The 20,335-nt window shown below is 34.9% G+C and overlaps 3 protein-coding genes across 3 annotated transcripts; 1 reads left to right on the top strand and 2 right to left on the bottom strand.

Annotated features, from left to right (window-relative positions):
• Nucleotides 1-1,392: 1,392 nt before the first annotated feature.
• LOC131637413 (uncharacterized) lies at nt 1,393-2,232 on the top strand. The gene has a single exon (XM_058908000.1). It carries the CDS (start codon nt 1,497-1,499, stop codon nt 2,040-2,042), a length of 546 nt encoding a protein of 181 aa, XP_058763983.1. The 5' UTR covers nt 1,393-1,496; the 3' UTR covers nt 2,043-2,232.
• A 5,571-nt stretch (nt 2,233-7,803) lies between these two features.
• LOC131637406 (uncharacterized) lies at nt 7,804-13,088 on the bottom strand. Its single transcript, XM_058907993.1, has 5 exons — nt 12,376-13,088; nt 12,223-12,275; nt 10,311-12,104; nt 8,830-8,941; nt 7,804-8,737 (listed from the first exon to the last, which is right to left on the bottom strand). The coding sequence occupies exons 1-5, from the start codon at nt 12,518-12,520 to the stop codon at nt 8,004-8,006; spliced, it is 2,838 nt and encodes a 945-aa protein (XP_058763976.1). The 5' UTR covers nt 12,521-13,088; the 3' UTR covers nt 7,804-8,003.
• A 6,166-nt stretch (nt 13,089-19,254) lies between these two features.
• LOC131637411 (uncharacterized) lies at nt 19,255-20,127 on the bottom strand. Its single transcript, XM_058907997.1, has 3 exons — nt 19,775-20,127; nt 19,501-19,633; nt 19,255-19,413 (listed from the first exon to the last, which is right to left on the bottom strand). Exons 1-3 carry the CDS (start codon nt 20,125-20,127, stop codon nt 19,255-19,257), a joined length of 645 nt encoding a protein of 214 aa, XP_058763980.1.
• Between the last annotated feature and the right edge of the window lie 208 nt (nt 20,128-20,335).

Here is a 20,335-nt window from a genome sequence, read left to right as displayed (position 1 = left end):
AATTTTTCAATCTGGATTTCCTCATTCCCAAAAACTTCAGAGTTCCTAAACTTCCAAATGCAGGCGAACCAAATCACAGCTAGTTTTGAAGTTAACGATCTTCCTCTCCTAAGGAGACTTTGGAACTTTCAAGTGTTGTCACCCATCATTATGTAAAGCTGAAAACACGCCAATCCATTTACAAATTGAACTCAATACTCATTTGATGTGTCACCACTACCTAGCTCCAATTGAAAAATATCCTTCCACCATCACAAGGCACCATTAACATCCGGATTCGGGGCCTCATTGGACAATCCATATGCAATGTAGAATGTTGCCTTTACAATTCAAAATTGTAGCACATTTTTCCCAAGAATCAAACTTTTCTAAAAAAATTACTTTCAAACTGGACATTAACTCGAATAAAAGCAAAATTGCCTTTACGATCCGAATATTGAACAGTTTTTTACCACTAATAAACATGGTATCATTGACATATTGAAGATAAAAAATACGATAATCGCCTACCTCAACTCGAATCCTAGTAGTTTAACCATGTCAACAGCTTTCTTCGTCAAATTCTTCAGCATTGCTTCATAACTGTCAATTTTAGTATAAAAAATTGTTTTAAAATAATACTATTTTTAGGTTTTAATGTAAAATTATTTATTTTTTAATTATGTCACACTTTATAATTATGATATCAAAAAATATACTAATAGTTAATATAATTTCTATAGTAAAACTATTATTTCATTTTATTATATTTTTTAATTGGTGTGTAAGAAATTTAAATGACAATAATTTTGAAACATGAGTAATGGAAAAGTTTAGAATTTAAATATTGTCTTTTATATTATTTTTGTCGATTAGTTTTTGTAAAATGGTATTCATTTACTGATTTATACATAAATTACATTAAAAAAATATTTTATTTAATTTGCATATTAACATTGACCGATGATATATAAAATTTTATTTAATTAAAACATGGAAGAAAAAAATTAGAATATTATGACACGCAAAATTAAATAGTGTTAAAAGGCAGTGCAATTATAAAATAATTTTACACTGTTACTCTAAAAATTCATCATTTAACCATATTATATAATGTATTTAAAAATAACAGTATAATTCAACAATTAAATGATTGTGATTGGTTGAGTATAAAATTATTTTACACTGTATATTATTTATTCTCAATTATATAATCAACTACAACGAATATGAAATTCCACGTGCAATATAAAATAGAGAAGCTATCAGTAAAAAATATATATACCTTTCATTTCACAACTAAAAGCATCTTCTGTCTCATTTATCATGACCGTTACAAAATCAAATACCGTAACACTATTTTGTTTTATTTTATTACAAAAAAGTGGTAAAAACAGAAACATAAACCAACAACTATAACAAAACATTCCAACGGCTATATTTTCCGTCTCATCTTCCAAACCCTATTCTCTTCTCTGTTCTCATCTCCACAACACTGAACAAAACATCATCACATCATGGATTTGGAGAGAGGACCCAGATATGACGAATACGCTAAACTGAGAGAGAAGAAGCTTCGATTCAACTACCAACAATACCAACAACAAGATTATCAAGAAGAACCACAACAAGAAAAAGAGAATGTTTTTGAATCAAAAATTCCAACCATATCAACAAAACAAGTGAAGTATCAAGTTGGTGTGTCTTCTGTAAGAAAAGGATCTTCTTCTCTTGTAGCTCAATCTGTGCCGGATTTCTCTTCATTGTTAAGGAAAGAGAATGGTAAGCCAGTCAGTAACAATATGCAACCTGCTACATTGACGCCTCCATTGAAGAACAAGAACAAAGGTTGTGGTGGTATGTCGAGTTCGAGAGGAGGTAGTAGATCGGTGAATGGTAATGGAGAGAAGAGAAAGGGTTATGGTGGTGGTGGGATTCTTACGGCGAGGAAAAGCTATGCGAATTTTGATGAACTGAAGAGTTTTTCTTGTGCTACTGCAAATGCTATCAATGGTGAGAGTAGGAATAGTAGAGTTGTGGGGAAGAAAACTGTTTTAAGGTGAAGAGATCTTTGAATTCTCAATTTTTAGTTCTTATTCACTTTTTTCTCATATTTTCAATTTTCAATTTTTTTTTTTGGAGGGTGGATTTGTAGTAGTAGTAGTAGTATTAAAGGTTCTAAGCTTGTGTGATTTGAGTGTTGATTATTGGAATATTATTACAGAAGAATAGTTTTCATATTTTTCTGTTTTGGGAAGGATATTGTTTGTTGTATTTTTAATGAAATAAATAAATTTGTTTGTTTCTTTATTAATTAGTAAAGACTGTATTAATATAAGTTATATCTTTTACTCCATTATTATTTGAAGGAAAAACTGAACTTTTACATTGATTATGTTGAGACAATCTGAAGTGTCATTGATTGAATATGATGAGACCTACATAGAGCTTAAGAAATCTAGGCAATTTTACCTTAGAAAACATTTTACCTACATAGACCCTCCATTTTTAAAGGGAAAATTTAGAAAATTCCTTTACCCACCTCTTTATGGGGGTCACCCCCAGCCAAATCCCAAAATTACCCCTGCTTCGGAGATACATCTCCGAAATTATTTTTTTTAAAGATTTTTCATACATTTCAGAGATGCATCTCCGAAAACACCAAAAAAATGGTGTTTTCGGAGATGCATTTCCGAATTCAGAAAAAATTCAAAAACCGTGAATATTTCGGAAGTTCATTTCCGAAAACATTTCTGCATATACAATTTTCCCTCCTTCACTATTTCATCATTTTTTTCTCCAAAACTTCTCCAAACCCTCTCCAAAACTCAATCAATCTCCATCCATTTTTCGTCTAAAAATTAAGTTTCAAACCGTTGATCACGTTAAAGGGAGCATAGAAAGCTACAATTTGAGGTAAACATCTCTCATTTCATCCCCTATTTCACTACATTGATTCAACAAATTATGCTGAAACCTGCAATGGTTCGGAAGTTCATTTCCGAAATATATTACCTAACAAATTTCGAAAATGAACTTCCGAAATATGCCCTGGCAGTTAAAAAAAACATTTTTGGCCAATTTTGCTAATTTTTGCATATGTTAGGTATGGTGCATCCAGATAACATTGTGCAAGACGATGACGCAGTAGTTCCGGAAGTTGTCAACGTTAATAACGATCCGGTTATCGACGTTAAACCTATGATCAATGCGGTTGATGTTCGGCAACAATTTACAAGTGATCGGAGTTTCGGTAGTCGCGAGCATTTGATTGATTGGGTTCAGAACGAAGCTAGTAAACTTGGATTTGGAATTGTTATTTTAAGGTCCGACAATGGAAATAGTAGGCGGAAAGCTTTCGTTGTTTTGAATTGCGAACGGGGTGGGAGTTATGCACAATCAAACCGGGTGCTAAAACACGAAGACACAGGATCGAGAAAGTGCGGGTGTCCGTTTAAGTTGCGCGCGCATCGGAGGGTTGATGATTTGTGGCGTTTAACCGTAATTTGTGGAATTCATAATCATGCCTTGGATGCCAAGTTACACGGACATCCAATGGCGTGTCGTTTGTCCCGCGAAGAGAAGAATGCGATTTCGGATTTAACGATAGTCAAAGTGGCGCCTCCCAACATACTTGCCGATTTGAAGCGTAAAAAACCGGATATCGTTTCAAATATCAAGCAAGTTTACAATAAACGACACAATCTCAAAGTTTTGAAAATGGGCCCTCGGTCGAAAATGCAACAACTTTTGAAACTATTAGGCGATAACAAATATGTGTCAAGCTTCCGAACGTCCGAGGACAAAGTTACGGTGCGTGATATTTTTTGGACTCATCCCGAAAGTATCAAATTGTTCAACATATTTCCAACCGTTCTTGTCATGGATTCGACATACAAGACAAACAAGTATAGGCTTCATCTTCTAGAGATCGTCGGTGTGACCTCGACGGACAAGACTTATTCGGTCGGGTTTGCTTTTTTGGAGTGTGAAAAAGAAGAAAACTTTACATGGGCTTTGGGAATATGCAAGTCTTTGTTGGTTGATCAAAAGGTTATGCCAGAAGTCATTGTCACCGACCAGGACAATGCTTTGATGAATGCGGTTGATACCGTCTTCACGACATCGACCGCGTTACTTTGTCGGTATCACATAACTTGCAACGTGAGAAGTAAGTTGAAACCCGCGGTTGGAACAAAAGATAGGCCGGATGAAAACGGTAAAGTTATCAAAGCCGATGTTGTAGTTGATAGGATAATGGCGGCATGGAGGGAAATTTTAGATGCATACTCCGAAGAGGTGTATACCAAGAAATTGGTACACTTTAGGTTTCTGTGTTGTTCCATTAAGACTTTTTGTCATTACGTCGAATCCACCATTCTTGACAAAGTCAGAGAAAAAGTCGTGTGCGCTTGGACAAATCGAGTTAGACATCTTGGTTGCACCACGACTAACTGAGTTGAATCCGCACATGCGGTCTTCAAGAGGTGGTTGGGTGATAGCAAGGGAGATTTGTGTCGGGGATGGGACATCGTGAACCAAATGCTTGAAAATCAACACAATGAAATTCAAACATCGTTCGGCCAGAGCAAGACGGTTATGGAACACCGGTATAAGGGCCAAATTTTATTCTCCCAATTGATTTACAACATATTCCGATCGGGTTTGAATTTTTTGTTTCATGAAGCGAAGCGGTCGGAGACCACGGGGTCGGATAGTTCTTTATGTGGGTGTACCATTAGAAAGACATACGGCCTTCCATGTGCTTGTATACTTTCAAAAAAGAAGAAGTTGAATTCACCAATACGCATGGATGAGATAGCCGACCATTGGAAGAAGCTTCGTTTTGATGATTTTGACCCACCGAAAGAAAATGACTCCAAAATCACCATCTCCGACGAGTTGGAAGTGATAATGGAGAAGTTTGCTAAAGCGGCTGACACAATGAAAATGCACATAAAAGAACAATTGCGAAAAATTGCATTTCCGGAGACCACCGATTTGAAACCGCCATCTCAACCGGTTAAAACAAAAGGTGCACCGAAAAAGTCCAAAGTTACACAAGAAGACACATCAACAAAACGATCTCCTTCTTACTTTGAACATGTTGATGCATCATTCCCGAATTTACCGACACCGAAGTCCAAGTGTAGTGGTAACAAAGGAGCCCGTATTTCGAAGCCACCTCGCACACCGCCGATCAAAAAATCACCGATTGTCTACATTGATGAGATGTCACTTTTTATGCACAAATATATCGATAACATCGTTGATGTTGGAGGCGACGACAATTGTGGATATCGGGCCGTTGCGGGTTTGCTCGGTAAAGGGGAAAATAATCACACTTTAGTCCGACGGGAACTTATTGCGGAGTTGACTTCGTATCGGGACATCTAGGGCCGACTATATGAAAATCAAGAAAAGTTTGCGAAAATTCATGATTCACTTGTTCCATCACTTACCGGTATCGCTCCGGTTTCGAAGTGGATGTCATTCCCCGATATGGGTCATCTAATAGCAAGTGCATATGATATGGTGTGTGTCGATTTGACGAGGTTTGGACTAAGTGAGACTTTCTTTCCACTTCATAGTCGACCGCCATTGGACGCGTCGAGCCGCATCATATGCATCGGGTATCTACGATCGCGACACTTCGTCCAAGTGTTTTTGAAACCGGGGTGTCCTATACCGGCTACTTCTTGTCAATGGACGGCACATCGTTCAAATGAGGCGGAGACTTGCCCGGATCCTTTCGTTTCAAGAATGGCGGAGTTTGAAGAAATGATGAGCGAAGAGAGCGAGCAAAATAGAGAGCGGTCGAAGAACGTACCTATTTTGGACTTAGGATCCACCGATTGGTTCGGTGAATTTTAGTTTGTTCCGGATCGTTTTTTGTTTGTAATGACCATTTTTGTATGTATTGTTGTTTATCATGTAAAATCGGACCGATTCAATACATATATAATATAAGTATGTTTTATGTCATCATTGTCTAATTTATGTCTATTTTGAATTCCTTTTGTATTTTTTACACAAAACACTAAGCAATCAACAAAATGCAAAATTTATGCCTGTTTCTGCATAATTCGGAAATGAACTTCCGAAATATACTAGTCTGCCTCCAATTTTCGGAAGTTCATTTCCGAAACATCCACTGAATGCAAGATAAGGTTTGTTGGGCCATTATTACTCCAATAAGTCTATAAATATAACACACTCTTCTTCATCCTCTTCACACCTAGAAACACAAATGACACAAACCTACCCCCACCTAGCATTCGTCTACTTCACCACCGGCTACCCGATGCCGTTCCAATTTTGCTTCTCGCGCGACACGCCGTTTGCGGAGTTGATAACGTCGCTCCACACGCTATTGCAATATCCCGAAAATCGAAAGGTTGTCAAGCTCGAGTACCGCTCGCCATCGCTTAACGACGAGGGAGACATTGAGTTCACACCTTTTGAGATCAAGAACGACGAAGATTTAGCGGTTTTGGGGACAACGTTCGACCGATTTTCTTCGAAGGGTCCGATCGAGTTGGACGCGAAACTTCAAAGATCGGGGGCCGACGTTATCAAAATGTTGACTCATCCTCACCTACCCGTGTTTAACAATATGTAACTTTAATCTTATGTAATGTGATCAATGTAATCTTCATCCGATTAAATAAAGCGAATCGTTCTTGTTTGTTATGTTTCTTCTGTCCAGACCTTATTTCGGAAGTGCATTTCCGAATTCCTCCAAGGGGAGTGAATTCGGAGATGAACTTCCGAATACACCAATTTTCTGAAAAACAACTTTATTTCGGAGATGCATCTCCGAAATCAATATTTTTCATTAAAATATTCACCTTTTCGGAGATGCATTTCCGAAAACACTTTTTTTTCCAATAAAAGTACGTTTTCGGAAATGAACTTCCGAAACAAGGGGTATTTTTGTAAATTCGCCAGAGGTGACCAAGAAGGTTAGAAGGTGGGTAAAGAAATTTCCGAAAATTTATCTGAAATTCTATTGGAACCAACATCTCAATAGAAGATTAAACAAGATAAACAAAAGTAAAAGACAATAAACACAATCGAACTTTATTAATACAATATGATCAATGATGTTTATCTCTTCAATTGTAGAGCCTTTATAGTTCTCTTTATTTTTGTTTAATGAATTAGAATTTTAGAGTTACAAACAATATATAATAAGGCTTAATTTATAATAATAAACATGAAGTTCTCACACCTCCCTATTAAAAATATATACTATAATAATCTTCACAATATCAATTATTCTTAACAATAGTCATAATAATCTCCTCATTATAACTCATACAATAAATTCAATTAAGAAATAAATGTTGGTCCAACCTGAGATGAACTCGAGTGCTCCTAGCATATGTTTGCATCCTTAAAATCACATCCCTATGCTATTTTAATATGGAAAATGAAATTGAAATGGGATTTTTATTTTTTTTGCTTTTCAATGCACAATCAATGAGACAAGACTTTAATTTTTTTTTTTGTCTTTCAATGCACAATCAATGAGACACTATAATTTAAATTTATCAATCACTTGGTTTGATTTCATGAAATTTAATCAAACTTGAAAGCCTAAGAATGTGCTTTTAGTAACCCACTGAGCCACTGCTGCCAAGATCCTTTCTAACTTCACTTTGAGAAGCTTTGTAAGTGTATAGCTTCTTTGATCACCAAAGATTTATCAAAATCAAAATTTGATAACATCTTCAAAATATATGGACTATGTTTGTCATTGTTTAAGTTCTATTGTTTCTAAGAAAATGCTAAAACCAAAAACATACTAATTTCCTCAAATCGAAACACAAAATAATAATAACATTATTAAAACAACAGCATTGTCACAGGACTTTCTTTGTCCAAAATTCATATAGGCCTAAAGAACCCTCCATTAGAGATACTACCATAATCCCATTTGTACAAAAAATACACCATGATTATCAGACCAAAACAGAACATGAGTACAAAGATGTTGCATGATGACCAACAGTGGAATTTCAAAAGGCGTAAGAACTATGCTTGCAACCTACAAACTCTTCAACAACTTCATCAACCAAACTACGAAGTATAACTCTATCTATATCAACACCAGCCTCAAATGCTTCAATATCAAAGTCATCCCATTTCCCGAGAGAATGACTCATCTCCCATTCAATTATTTCATCAGGTACCATCCCAACCATACACGCCCACTTATTCGCCTCTCTCGTGACCTCTTGAGTCAATGTCACGTCTTTCATGCATAACGGCAGCTGCGTCCATGAGTTGAATCCAGAGTGAAAATATTGGTAACAATTAGATTCTAGATATTCTATAACGCAGTCCAAGATAAATCCATTGAGCATCTTTCTTGGTTTGGAATTGGAATCCTCACAGCCAACAAAACCGTTAAAATCAGTCAACATGGCATCCAATTCGTTACAAAGAAACCGATAAATTAGAAGCTGTGGTGGCGGCATTTCTTCCTCGCTATTTTCATTTGCAATTCGAAGCACTAATTCAGCATTCATTAGAACACTCTTCATATTGTTGAGCTTGCTTCTTGAGAAATGTGTCCCAAAAGAATATAACCATTGCAATGCCATAGAAATTTGGTTGACAATATCAATTAGTATCTTGCTTATACTTCCTTTATTAAAAGACACTGCAGAATCTAAAAGTTCATCGTCATGTTCCATTTGTTCTGGCTGGCTATACGAGAAACTCACGGAATCAGGGTGAAAACCTCGTCCTGTAATTCAATCAAAGATCAGAAAGAGATTAAATAAATTGAAATTGTGAATAGCTTTTATATTGATTGCAGTTTATCAAGCTTGAATTTACCTGAGCTTTCGTCGAGACTACTGGAAGAAAATGAAGCTTCTAAAACTGATCCGGGACTGAGATGATTATCATTGCAAGAGGCTCCTAACAATCTTTCTTGCTTGGTTTCACACTGATAAGAAAAGAAACCAAAGATAACATCAGGTAGTATAAATAATAATAGGACTCTTCAAATACATTTGAAGTGCTGGAAATAAAATCTTTTAATTACTTAATAATTATCTCACTTTTTCCAAGCAGCACAAATCCATTTAATATAGGAAGAAGAAGAATAGATTCAATGTACTATCATAGAGTTACAGGATAAAATTCCTCTTATTGTACACTGTACTACATTCAGAATTTACTATCTTGATGTACATAATCTGTCTCACTATCCAGAATGAATAATGACTCAAAAACAATTGTCTCAAAATGAAATAAATGGTTATTTCATTTTTCAATGCAATAATAATTACTATCTATAGAACTCACTAGATTAAATCAGAGAGTATTAAAAAAGTTGATGGTATAAAATTGTTTAAAATTGTTACAATTTTAAAAAAAGTTAAAAGATCAATTTGAAAATTATTAAGGACCAATTTGCAATTTTAGAACAAATTAAAGGGTCAATATGTAAATTTTGAAAAATATGAAAACCAACTTGCAAAATTTGAAATAATAATAATATTCAATTTGACATTCACATTCTACGGAGAATGAGAGGAATGTCATATTTTTTTATTTTAATTGTAATTTCAATGTGATATTATACCCTAATGTATCGTGTTTCTTCTAATTTTTTTTAAATATCAAATACACATCAAATTATAAGTTTACTCTCCAAAGTCTCCAAATTGTGGTCTTTAGAGCATTGGGTCTTATGTTGCTCACGCCTTCTCCGGACTCCCCCACGTTCATAGTTTTAAAAGACCTTGACACCACATATCCACCCAAAACCTTAAGGCAATGGTGGTATGGGTCACCTCTCTTATAAAAACCCAACATTTCCTCCATTCCTAGTCGATGTGAGACTTTAGCACAGCTTTCACCCTTGAAACCCAACATATGTACACGAGGGTTTAGACCACTACTTATTTGAGTTCACCATAGTCCAATATTTGACACCCATTAAATAGGTATGTCATGTGTAGCATATATTATTTATCTGAGCAATAGACATGATGTTTCAAATCAACTAGAGTGCACAGAATTTACCAAGTGTGGCTAGGCTCAAGTGGTTAATGAACTATAATTTAGAACGAATCATTCGGGAGAACTCAGGTTTGAATTCTAGGTAGAACAAGATGAAGTCTAAGCAATTAACAAATAAGTTAGGAGGATAACAAGATGTTACACAATACTTTGTTGCAAATATAAACAGACTCGAGCACTGCACACTGCAAGTTTTCAACGAAAACGAGCAACTGATAGCTGATAATTTAACAAAAGCAAAACAGACAGAATATTATAAGAAAACAGTATTGATGAAGAAGACTTACAAGGAATCCAACATCTTCACTATGCATATGACCGTCATGACCGATCAAATGTTCTGAACTTAGAGCAGATATCAGCTCCTGAAGAATCACCGCACTTGATTTTTGAGGTAGAGCATTTGTAGCCAACTCATTTTTTCGAGAAGTTAGTTCCCTTAACTTTTGTTCTAGAAAACAACTTAACTCATCAACTTTCAAGGATTGAGGTCTTTGGAAGTATTTATTCCTCTCATTGTTGTTGTTTGTCTCTTCCATCTCCACAGGCATTCCCGTCTTTTGCTTCAAATGGGAACTAAATGTGAATGAAACTGCATCATTGTTCCTATTGGGGCTCACCTTAACCGGTTCTCGTTGACCACCTCTATTTTTTACATTGGGACTGTTCAATGAGGAAGAGCCAAAGTCCCTCCTTTTTCCACCATTTGCATCATGGCGAAGATTTCTCTGTTTCAAACCAACTGAATTAGCAGGAGTCGTGCCTTCGAGTTGTGTGACATTCGGGGTTCTTTTCCTCTCCAATGTCCTTACACGAGACGGGGACTCGTGCTGTTGTCTATAACAAGGTTTTTTCTCTAAGTTAAATTTGGAACTATCAACTTTAGTAGGCGATCTCATCCTTGTTCGACCACTTACACTTCTATTCAAAGCAACAAAGTCTTTAGTCCCACTTGCAGTGCTCGCGTGCGATGATACTCTTTTTACTTGCGTACTACTCGATGTAGATCCAGATGAAGACCCTTCACTACTTAATTTTGATTCTTGTGTTTTGTGTTTATAGGCGAAAGAAGATGCATCATCCTCTTGAGCCCTCAATGGTTGGCACGATGAACTACATTTAGCCGGACCTTCGCGGGGCATTGGAATTCTTATTGTAGTCGGTTCATTCCAGGAGCGTTGTGCGTAATTCTTCACCTCTTCATCAGCAACAGAAGATGAGAACTTTCCCTGACTTCTCGGAAGAACGATATCTCTTCCTTGTCCTTGAGAGGGAGCAAAAGACTTTCCCTTCTTAATCGACGACACCACAGAGGTAGCATTGATTTCCACGTCTGAAACAGTCGGCGGAGGAACATCTGGTTGTCCCCTAACTTCCACCGTGCAATCAATTACATCAAGCAAATTGCCACAATTTTTGCAAGAAGACTGCCCTGTTAAAGGTTTGGCTGCGCAGGAAGCATAACAAGATTGATTTTGCATAACCGGTGACTTATTTCCCACACCATCCATTCCAATCCCGGTCTTAAGAGGACATGTAGACGCGTGATTCGTAAGAGAACCTTTACCTCTACTCGCATGCAATCCAGGTTCCAAAATCTTAGCAGCCGCTCCTATTAATCTAGAGCCTCGAGAAGCACTTTTTCCAGAACTAACCCTAGGACTTTTCAAAGGAGAAGCAAGTTTCGGGTGATGATGATTATGATTTTGGTTATACTTTTTCGCTCGCGATAAAACACTCTTAATATGAAGAGCCTCCGCTCCAAACCTAGTCACTGCATTTCTCTCGCACACTCCCGTTTTCTGAAGCTTCTGCGGTCTCGAATCATGCTTCACAACTCTCATTTCCGAATCTTTACCTTGCCTATCCAACTCACAACGATCACTCAAACACTCCTTCTCATCGCCACAACTATAATCAGGACACAAAGCTTTCTTCGACTTCTCTCGCTGAGCAGCCGGAATAGAATCTAGACCCATCAACCTCGCCACCAAACTCGGAACCCGCATTTCACTCTTTTGCTCTACATCTACACCGTGACTCCCCCCTTTCGGGAAACCTCCACTATTCTCATTAGCAATCTACAATTGAAACACAACAACAAAAGCCAACAAAATGATTAACCTCTAAACATCAATAAACACCAAATCAGAAATTCATAACACCAAAATGATTAATCTCTTCAAAGCATAAGCTTACCAAGTGAAGTTTAGAATTCGGCATTTTTTCATCTCTAAACTTTTTTGCACGAGCTATCAACACACACACACCAACAAAGATCAAAACAAAAACATCAGTTTCAACAAAAACATCATTTTTCATGCTAAATCAAATTACTAGAAAGTGACTAACCAGGAGTGAGAAGCTTCTTGGAGAAGAGCTTTTTCTTAACAAGTCTCTTCTTCCAATCAATAAGCTGAAAGAAAATGCCAACACAACCACCAGGTTTTTGAACCTTATCTGTAATAGCCAAATTCTTCACTGAAGATTCACTCATTTTTGCAACACTTTCCACCAAACCCAAAAAGACAAAAACAACTTCCTCAACAATGAACTTTTCTCAACATTGTTTAACAGCAAAAAACCTTCCACCCCATTACTAAAAAATACAATTTTTTTAAAACCCTTTAACTTCCTGAAAACTCAGCAATTCATACTCCCTAAAAAAACCATATTTTTCTTCCAGAAAAAGCACTCATTGAGACACAAAAGAATCCCAAAAACTCTTTCTTTAAGGAAAAAAACGTACAATAATGTAATCCAAAACAAACACTGGTAAAAACTCCTGTGCTACACACGACAGCACAGAAGCAGAAAGCAACCTGTGATGGTGCAAAACGACGAGTGACCCCACAAGAAAGCCATAACCACAAACAAAGCAAATGGAAACAATCACCCACTTGAAAGAGTACAGGAAAAAATGCTCCCACTAATAATAGTACAGATTTTTCACACTTTGTTCTTGTTCTTCCGGTTTTTGTGTTGTGGCGCGTGCAGATTGTGAGAGAGTGACAGAGAGATGAGTAGGATAAGATGAAAGAGACAAAAAGGACACAACCTTCGATCATCTATGTATTGGTCAACACAACAAATATTTATCTAAATACATTCTCTGAACTGGTTATTTATTTACATATAAATTGGTGTAATCAGGAAAAATTATTACTCCGTATTGTACTTAAAACATGAAAAGTTTTAAATTTATATTTTTTTATATTCTTTAAATAATCATTATTTTAAGATATTAATACAATATTTTTATTTTAATTATACTTTTCTTTAAGTATTTTATTCACTATAATTAATAAATATATTTTATAAATATTATTAATTTTGTGATTGAATAATTTAACTATTGTTTAAATCAAGCACAGCTTAAATATGATATAGCAACAGGTCAAAAGCTGGGGCAGGGCAGATTTATGCATAAGCAGTCTGTCTCTTTCTAATTTAAAGGTGCGAAACGGATATGTCCGTCTTATTTAAACCTGTTTTATAAAAGTTTGCAAAAAAATAAGACGAAGTATATATAGTTAAGAGTTTAAGCCTAAAATTTAATATGTCCTAAAAAAATAGTGGAGTGAACCAGATATATTAGAGTTTGCAAGTCTGAAATTTTAATCTGGCTCACAGAAAAATGCGAACAAAACGGACAAATGAACCGGGTCCGTTTTACCATCCCTAGCTTTGGCTTTGTCTCCAAACTTAGTAAGAGATAAGATTTGACCACCTACCTCCACCCTGAATTGAGAAGGAATTTTTTCATTTTGATATGCTTTCACCTGCAAAAAATATTTATAATTTTTTTATAAAGATATTTGGTTTTTTATATAAATAAAGAGTTTAATTACCATGCTCAGTGTAAAAAAATTTACATCATTACTGCATCATGACCATTCAATTGAATTACTTTTAAAAAAAATTTAAAAAAGTTAAAAATTACTAACTTATCAACGGTTGTGATTAACTGACAGTGTAAAACTTCTTTACAAAGTTGTTAGAGGCCAATTTATATATATAATTGTTCATACTTTTGTGGTCTTTTACAACTTTTATCATAGTTTTCAAGTGTGTACTCATTATATTCATGTAAATAAATAAAATCAAGTTTATGTTTGTAAATAGCAAGTTTTGAAACTCAAAGAGTGGAATAGAAGAGCTTTGAAGCGGCGAGGAGTCCAAATCAAGCAAGGAAGTTTCAGCAAGCTCGCTAAGCGGACCTCAACCTCGCTTGCATAGGAGTAATCCAGAGAGGAGACATATTTTGTAGCTCGCTTAGCGGATCAAGCTCGCTAAGCGCGGTCAACTTTGGAAATCAGATATTTTCGTGAGCTTGCTTAGCGCACTTAGCTGGCTAAGCGAGATTCCACTTTTTGGCACTTGATAGTAGGCACTTGGAGATATTTTATGGGGCATAAGCTTATCTTTCCACAAACTTTTCTCATTGTAACTTTTAGGGCACAAAATATAGAGGAGAGAAAAACAACTTTGGGAGATTTTAGCAAGATTTCCAAGCATCTTTCATCTTCATCTTTGAGTTTGATGCTAGTTAGTCTTCTTTTGTTACTTGTTGTTGAAGCTTCTATGGCTATGGAGAGCTAAACATCTTTTGTGTCAATATTAGAGGTAGTTAACTTGTGTATTATATATTTCTTTTGATCTTTTGTGTATGAATTTGGTTGATGATTAATATATGGTGAATATCTTGTTGTTTATGTTCTATTTGTTGTTTTGAATCACTATTGAGAGATATGTTTCAAACCTTGACCTAAAGATATTCATCTATCAACAAACAAACTCTAGAGATAGATTTGTGAGTTGATAATCACTTGTATCAAGCTTTTAAGATTATCATGTTGATTGTTGGCATGAGAGATCGTCTAATGGTTAATATGATAATATTCACGATATTTCTTTAGAGATAAATGGTATCGAGAGGATACGTGATTGTATTAATCATTAATAAGTTCATACGCTTGATTAATCGAATTTATATGAAGCAAGTTAACAAAACCTAATCTTGACACGTTTTTCTCAAATCGTTTAAAACTCTATTTTACCGTCTTTGCTTAATTTCCATGCGATCTAAACCTTATGTTACTAAACTCTTTCAAAACCCTCACTCAAAACATATTTAACCGTAGAACGACGGTAATGTCCCACTAATCCCCCGTAGAAACGATAAAGAAAATATTTATCCTATCAAAATACAATTGTTGGTACATTTCAATTAAATTCATAAATAAAAATCAATAATTAAATTAAATATTTTATATTTTAATAAGTATTATATTATTTAATTATTTTCATTTAACTGATATTTTTATAAAATAAATATAAATTTTAATAAATTTGTTATATTAAAATTAAGAAAAATAAATGTGTAATATAAATTTTAATAAATATGTTATATTAAAATTAAGAAAAATAAATGTGTAATAAAATGTTAAATTAAAAATAATAAAATAAATTTAATAAAATAGATGGATGCGAGAGAAATATTAGTATCCTCACCCCAAATCGGGCCATATTCAAATTTTTGGTATATTTATCAGTGACAAACTATTACTTTTAATCTTTAAAGTAACGTTAATTATTCTTTTAAATTATACTCTCTAATTTAAAAGGACAAAACTTAGGTACAATTTTTTAGGTGTGATTCTTCCTATTTTTCAATGAAAACATGACAAATATTCTTATATATCATTTAGTGAGTGAAAATAGAAGAAATTTACATACATGTAAGAGGAAATTATACACTTGTCATATTTTTATTGGAAAATAGTAAGAACCACACGTATTTAAGTTTTGTCCAATTTAAAATAGAAATAGTATTATATTTTAAGAAATAAAAATTCAAAATTAAATAGTACATACGATATTATTTCAAAATAGTAATAATATATAAAAATAGTTAAACGGACATTCACTTTAAATTTAATTCACTATTTTTCCCTTTTATAAAAAATACACCTAAAAAGTGGGATGACTGAATAAAATAGTGGACTTTTATCGTCGGTGTTAAATTAATGCAAACTGATGTTTTTCAAACATATAAGATAGATATATTGAATTATACTATATACTTTTTTTAAAGAGTTTAACTATGAAACCCATAAAAAAATTATGGATTGGAACCCAAATATCATATAAGGTTTATGAAATCGCTACATACTTTTATTATAATTTTATTTATCATATAATAAGTGTAGTTTTTTTTTCTTTGGCTAATATGCATAAGGATTTTACTTATGCATCATGTATAAGCCTACATAAGCTATTGGATCATGTTTTTAATCAAGTATTGAGTATTGAGTATTGAGTGGTGAGTATTGAATATTGAGTAATAACAATTGATGTCTAGAATTTGATCCAATGATCCAAGGGTCCATAATAATCTATGCATGGTGTATAGATTTTTATCTATGCACGGTAACTGCACCCGTTTTTTTTTTTACATACATATAATAATAACATTAAAAATAAATAAAAAACTAAGACATGACTATAGAAAAAAAAAACTCTTCTTTAATCTTTTCAAAGAAATAATACCAATAAGAATAACATCTAATATCGTAACAGAAATTTTTATGGCGGTCTCTTCACTTATTTGCCTCATGATGGATGTGGTTGACCTGACTAGTACATTTTGAAATGCATATAAAGAGAATGACCTCCTTAGTTAAAGGTCGGAGATGTGAGATATGAGTCAACTTATTCTAGAAAATAATAGCAATATGATTGAAACTGTTTCGTAATGCAAACGGCTAATAAGACTAGCTTAATTTGAAGGTCTGATCTAGAGCGTCGTCCACTCAAATTAACAAAAAGGTGACTCTCATTAATGGGTCGTACATTGGAGTCATGTATCACACTCATCTCAATTATTGGAGTTGATCTTATTGTATTTCGTATGTGACTCTGCATTCATCGAGGACGATTCTAATTGTTGTTCGTATATAAGGGTGGTTCTACGGCACACCAATGTATGATTCATATACTCTTACAAAGTTACACTTCTTTGACCTACCGACTTAGGCATTGGAGTACTAACATTTCATGTACACCTTATCTCTACTTACCCGAGACTCTCATCACAATATCAAGGCCTTCCACAGTAGACTACACCAAAACATCACCAATTTTATGTTTGACATCAAAATAGTGGCGTCGTATGTGGAAAGCTTTTTTAATTCTCATGAAATTCCACGTCGGATTTCTCTAATTTCATGTGTAATGTCGTCGTAGTCGTTTTTGTTAATTGATTCGATCTCCGTGAATTTTCACAATCGTCAACAATGGTAGCTCCCAAGGCAAATCGGTCGACTGATCATCACAATGATGCTCCTGCAATCGACGTTGTTGCACCGGTCATCATCTTCACTCCTGAAGATCCACCTCCTCCCTCAAGCATAGACAATTCAGTCCTATTGACTTCTCTAACCATCATTCTCGCCATTAACTAACCTCTCTGCTAGTTGGACAGGAAACTTTCCATGTTAAATTGTTGGTCTAACCATTCCAACAACTACACCAAGGTCAAATTTAAAACTACCTCTGATGAATGTGTAATTTCCTAGACCAGAAAAATGTCTCAGAACCTTCACCAACTTTAGGCCACACTCAAAACACAAGGCGTAAATTGTAACACCCCAATTTTCGTTTAGTTATTTATTTATATTATATTGTATGTTTATATGACTTTACATGTTTTTATTTAAAATAACAGAATAATAGTTTTATGCTAAATGGAGGTGTAGTGAGTGTTCGAGGGTGTGCAGAGAATAGAGTAGTTATGAAAATTATTTAGAATGGAGAAAATGGGTCATACACTGACAGTGTACAAAATTTTATACTATCAACCAATCACCACCATGTATCCAATTAAAACCTTTTTTCTTTTAAAAAAAATCTAATGACATTGCAGATTAATGACTCTCTATTGGATGACAGTATAAAACTATTTTACACTGTCAGTGCACTACCTTTTAACTCTTTAGAATAATAGAAAATAATAGTAATGTAGTAAATAAATTAAATAATGAGAGGAGTAGTATAATATTACTATATTTTGTTATTATTTTAAGATTAAATAATAAGAGTAGAGTAAAAATAAAATAAAAATAAAAGAGGAAGGGCAATGTGGGAATGTTGTGAGCAAGTGAAGGTAGAAGAGGAAAATCCAAATTAAGGATTTTTAGTTATTATAAGAAGGAAGTTGAGAGATTATGGGGGAGTTTTCACAGTACGTAGAAAAATAGAGAAAAGCTAGGGCAAGAGAAAGTGCAAGGAGAGGCTAGAAGTTGAGGGAGAGAAGAACGCCAAAGCAAGATCATTCAATAACCAGGTAAGAGGCAGAATTATTAATAAACGGGTATATGCATGACGAGTCGACATGAGGAGTCTTTAACCTCTAATAGAGTTTGTATGATTATGTATGTTTTATGATAATTGTATATGAATATGAAATTTGATAATCAATTGGTGTTATGATATGTTTCGCACTATTGAGATTCGTGAGAATTGTTGGGGTATGATGTTATTTTTCATGTTGTAGAAATTCTTCATTGTTGACTTTGAAGATTTTGGAATCATGATAAAAGTGATGATTAAATATTGATTTTACATTATAATTGATAGGAATAGGTTGTTTGATGATAACATGTTAATTCCATGATGATTTCTGATTGATTTGAGGACCTAGAAATGAAAAAACGGAGTTCGAAATTAAACTCTATGCAGAAAATGAAAGTATGCGCAGGTCCATGACGGGTGCCATGGTCATGGCAGGTAACCCGCCACGGACCCCCGCGCTCAAATATAGAGTTGGTTGTCACAATTGTGAAAGGTGTGGAGTTTTAGAATTTTGATGTTGGTGGCGGGCTCCATGCCCATGATGGGTAACCCGTCATGCACCTGTAACTTGCGTAGTTTGGTTGTTTGCTTGTATTAAATTGCAGTTTTCGATTATTTCGGCTTATGTGGATTGTTGGCTACTGTTGGGTAGTGTTAGATGTTGTTTTGATGTGAATCAATGATTAAAAATAATTTTAATCGATTTTATAAATTAAGAGTCCAATGACGAATATGTGCGAATGTGCCGATGACATTATGATAATTTGTTATGTGTACTGTTGAATACTTGTCATTGTATGAGCATAATTATGTTACTTGATTTACTTCTCTCTCTAGTGGTACATCAGGAATTTCATCAGGGAAAACTTCAGGAAATTATCGCACCATCTTCAAATATGCTATTATCGCTTGATTCTCAACAGACATTGATGCAACCAACGCAAACACTTGCACTTCTTCCTTCATTAACATGCGCAGCTGTCTAGCAGACAACAATTCCACACCTTCCTCTTCCGAAATAGAGAACCTCACAGACTTATAATAACAATTAATATGAACATGGTTATACTCTAACCAGTTCATACCTAAGATCACATCCAAACCTCTTAACGGAAAGCATACAAAATCAACAACAAAGTCTCTGTCGAAAATCGACACGGGACACTTTAAACACACAAGAGAAGTAGTCACTGATCCCTTAGCCGGAGTATCGATGACCATCTCTCCATTCATGGAAGATAACACAAGACCCAATCTTTCAACACAATCAGCAGAGATAAAACAATGAGTAACACCAGTATCAATAATAGTAATTAAAGGTATGCTATTAATGAAACATGTACCTCTGATGAGTGCATCCTCACTAGTGGTTTGAGTTTCCGACAAGGAGAACAACTTTCCACTAGCTTGCTCCTTCTTGGGTTTCTGACACTTACTTCCAATGTGGCCCTCTTCACCACAGTTGAAACAAACCATCTCCTTATGCATGCAATCAGACGACGCATGTCCAAAATTTCCACAACGGAAACACCTTCTCGCTTCAACAGTACACACATTACTCTTATGGTCAGCCTTGCCACACTTGAAGCACACAATACCAGCAGGAGCATCTCCACTAATAGTTCTCTTGCCCTCAAAAGCTTTTTGCTTACCCTTGCCAGTTGGAGCATCATAAGGCTTGCCACGACCTTGTTGACTCTTGCCCCGATTCTCATTAATAGCCCTAATGAGCATTGTTGTCCTCCTCATAGATTCGACAACTATCAACCAAATTTGCGAAGACACGAATCTTCTGATAACTAATCACCTTCTTGATTTCCGGGAGCAACCCATTCTCAAACTTGAAGCACTTCGAAAATTCACCAGTTGGTCCATCATAATGTTGGTAAAACTTAGCCAACTCACCAAACTTAGCAACATACTCAACAATCGACTTATTCCCTTGTCTCAACTCAAG

The sequence above is a fragment of the Vicia villosa genome, unplaced genomic scaffold, assembly GCF_029867415.1.
Source record: "Vicia villosa cultivar HV-30 ecotype Madison, WI unplaced genomic scaffold, Vvil1.0 ctg.001990F_1_1, whole genome shotgun sequence".
Classification (NCBI taxonomy): Eukaryota; Viridiplantae; Streptophyta; class Magnoliopsida; order Fabales; family Fabaceae; genus Vicia; species Vicia villosa.
This window is presented reverse-complemented; position numbering and strand designations above follow the sequence as displayed.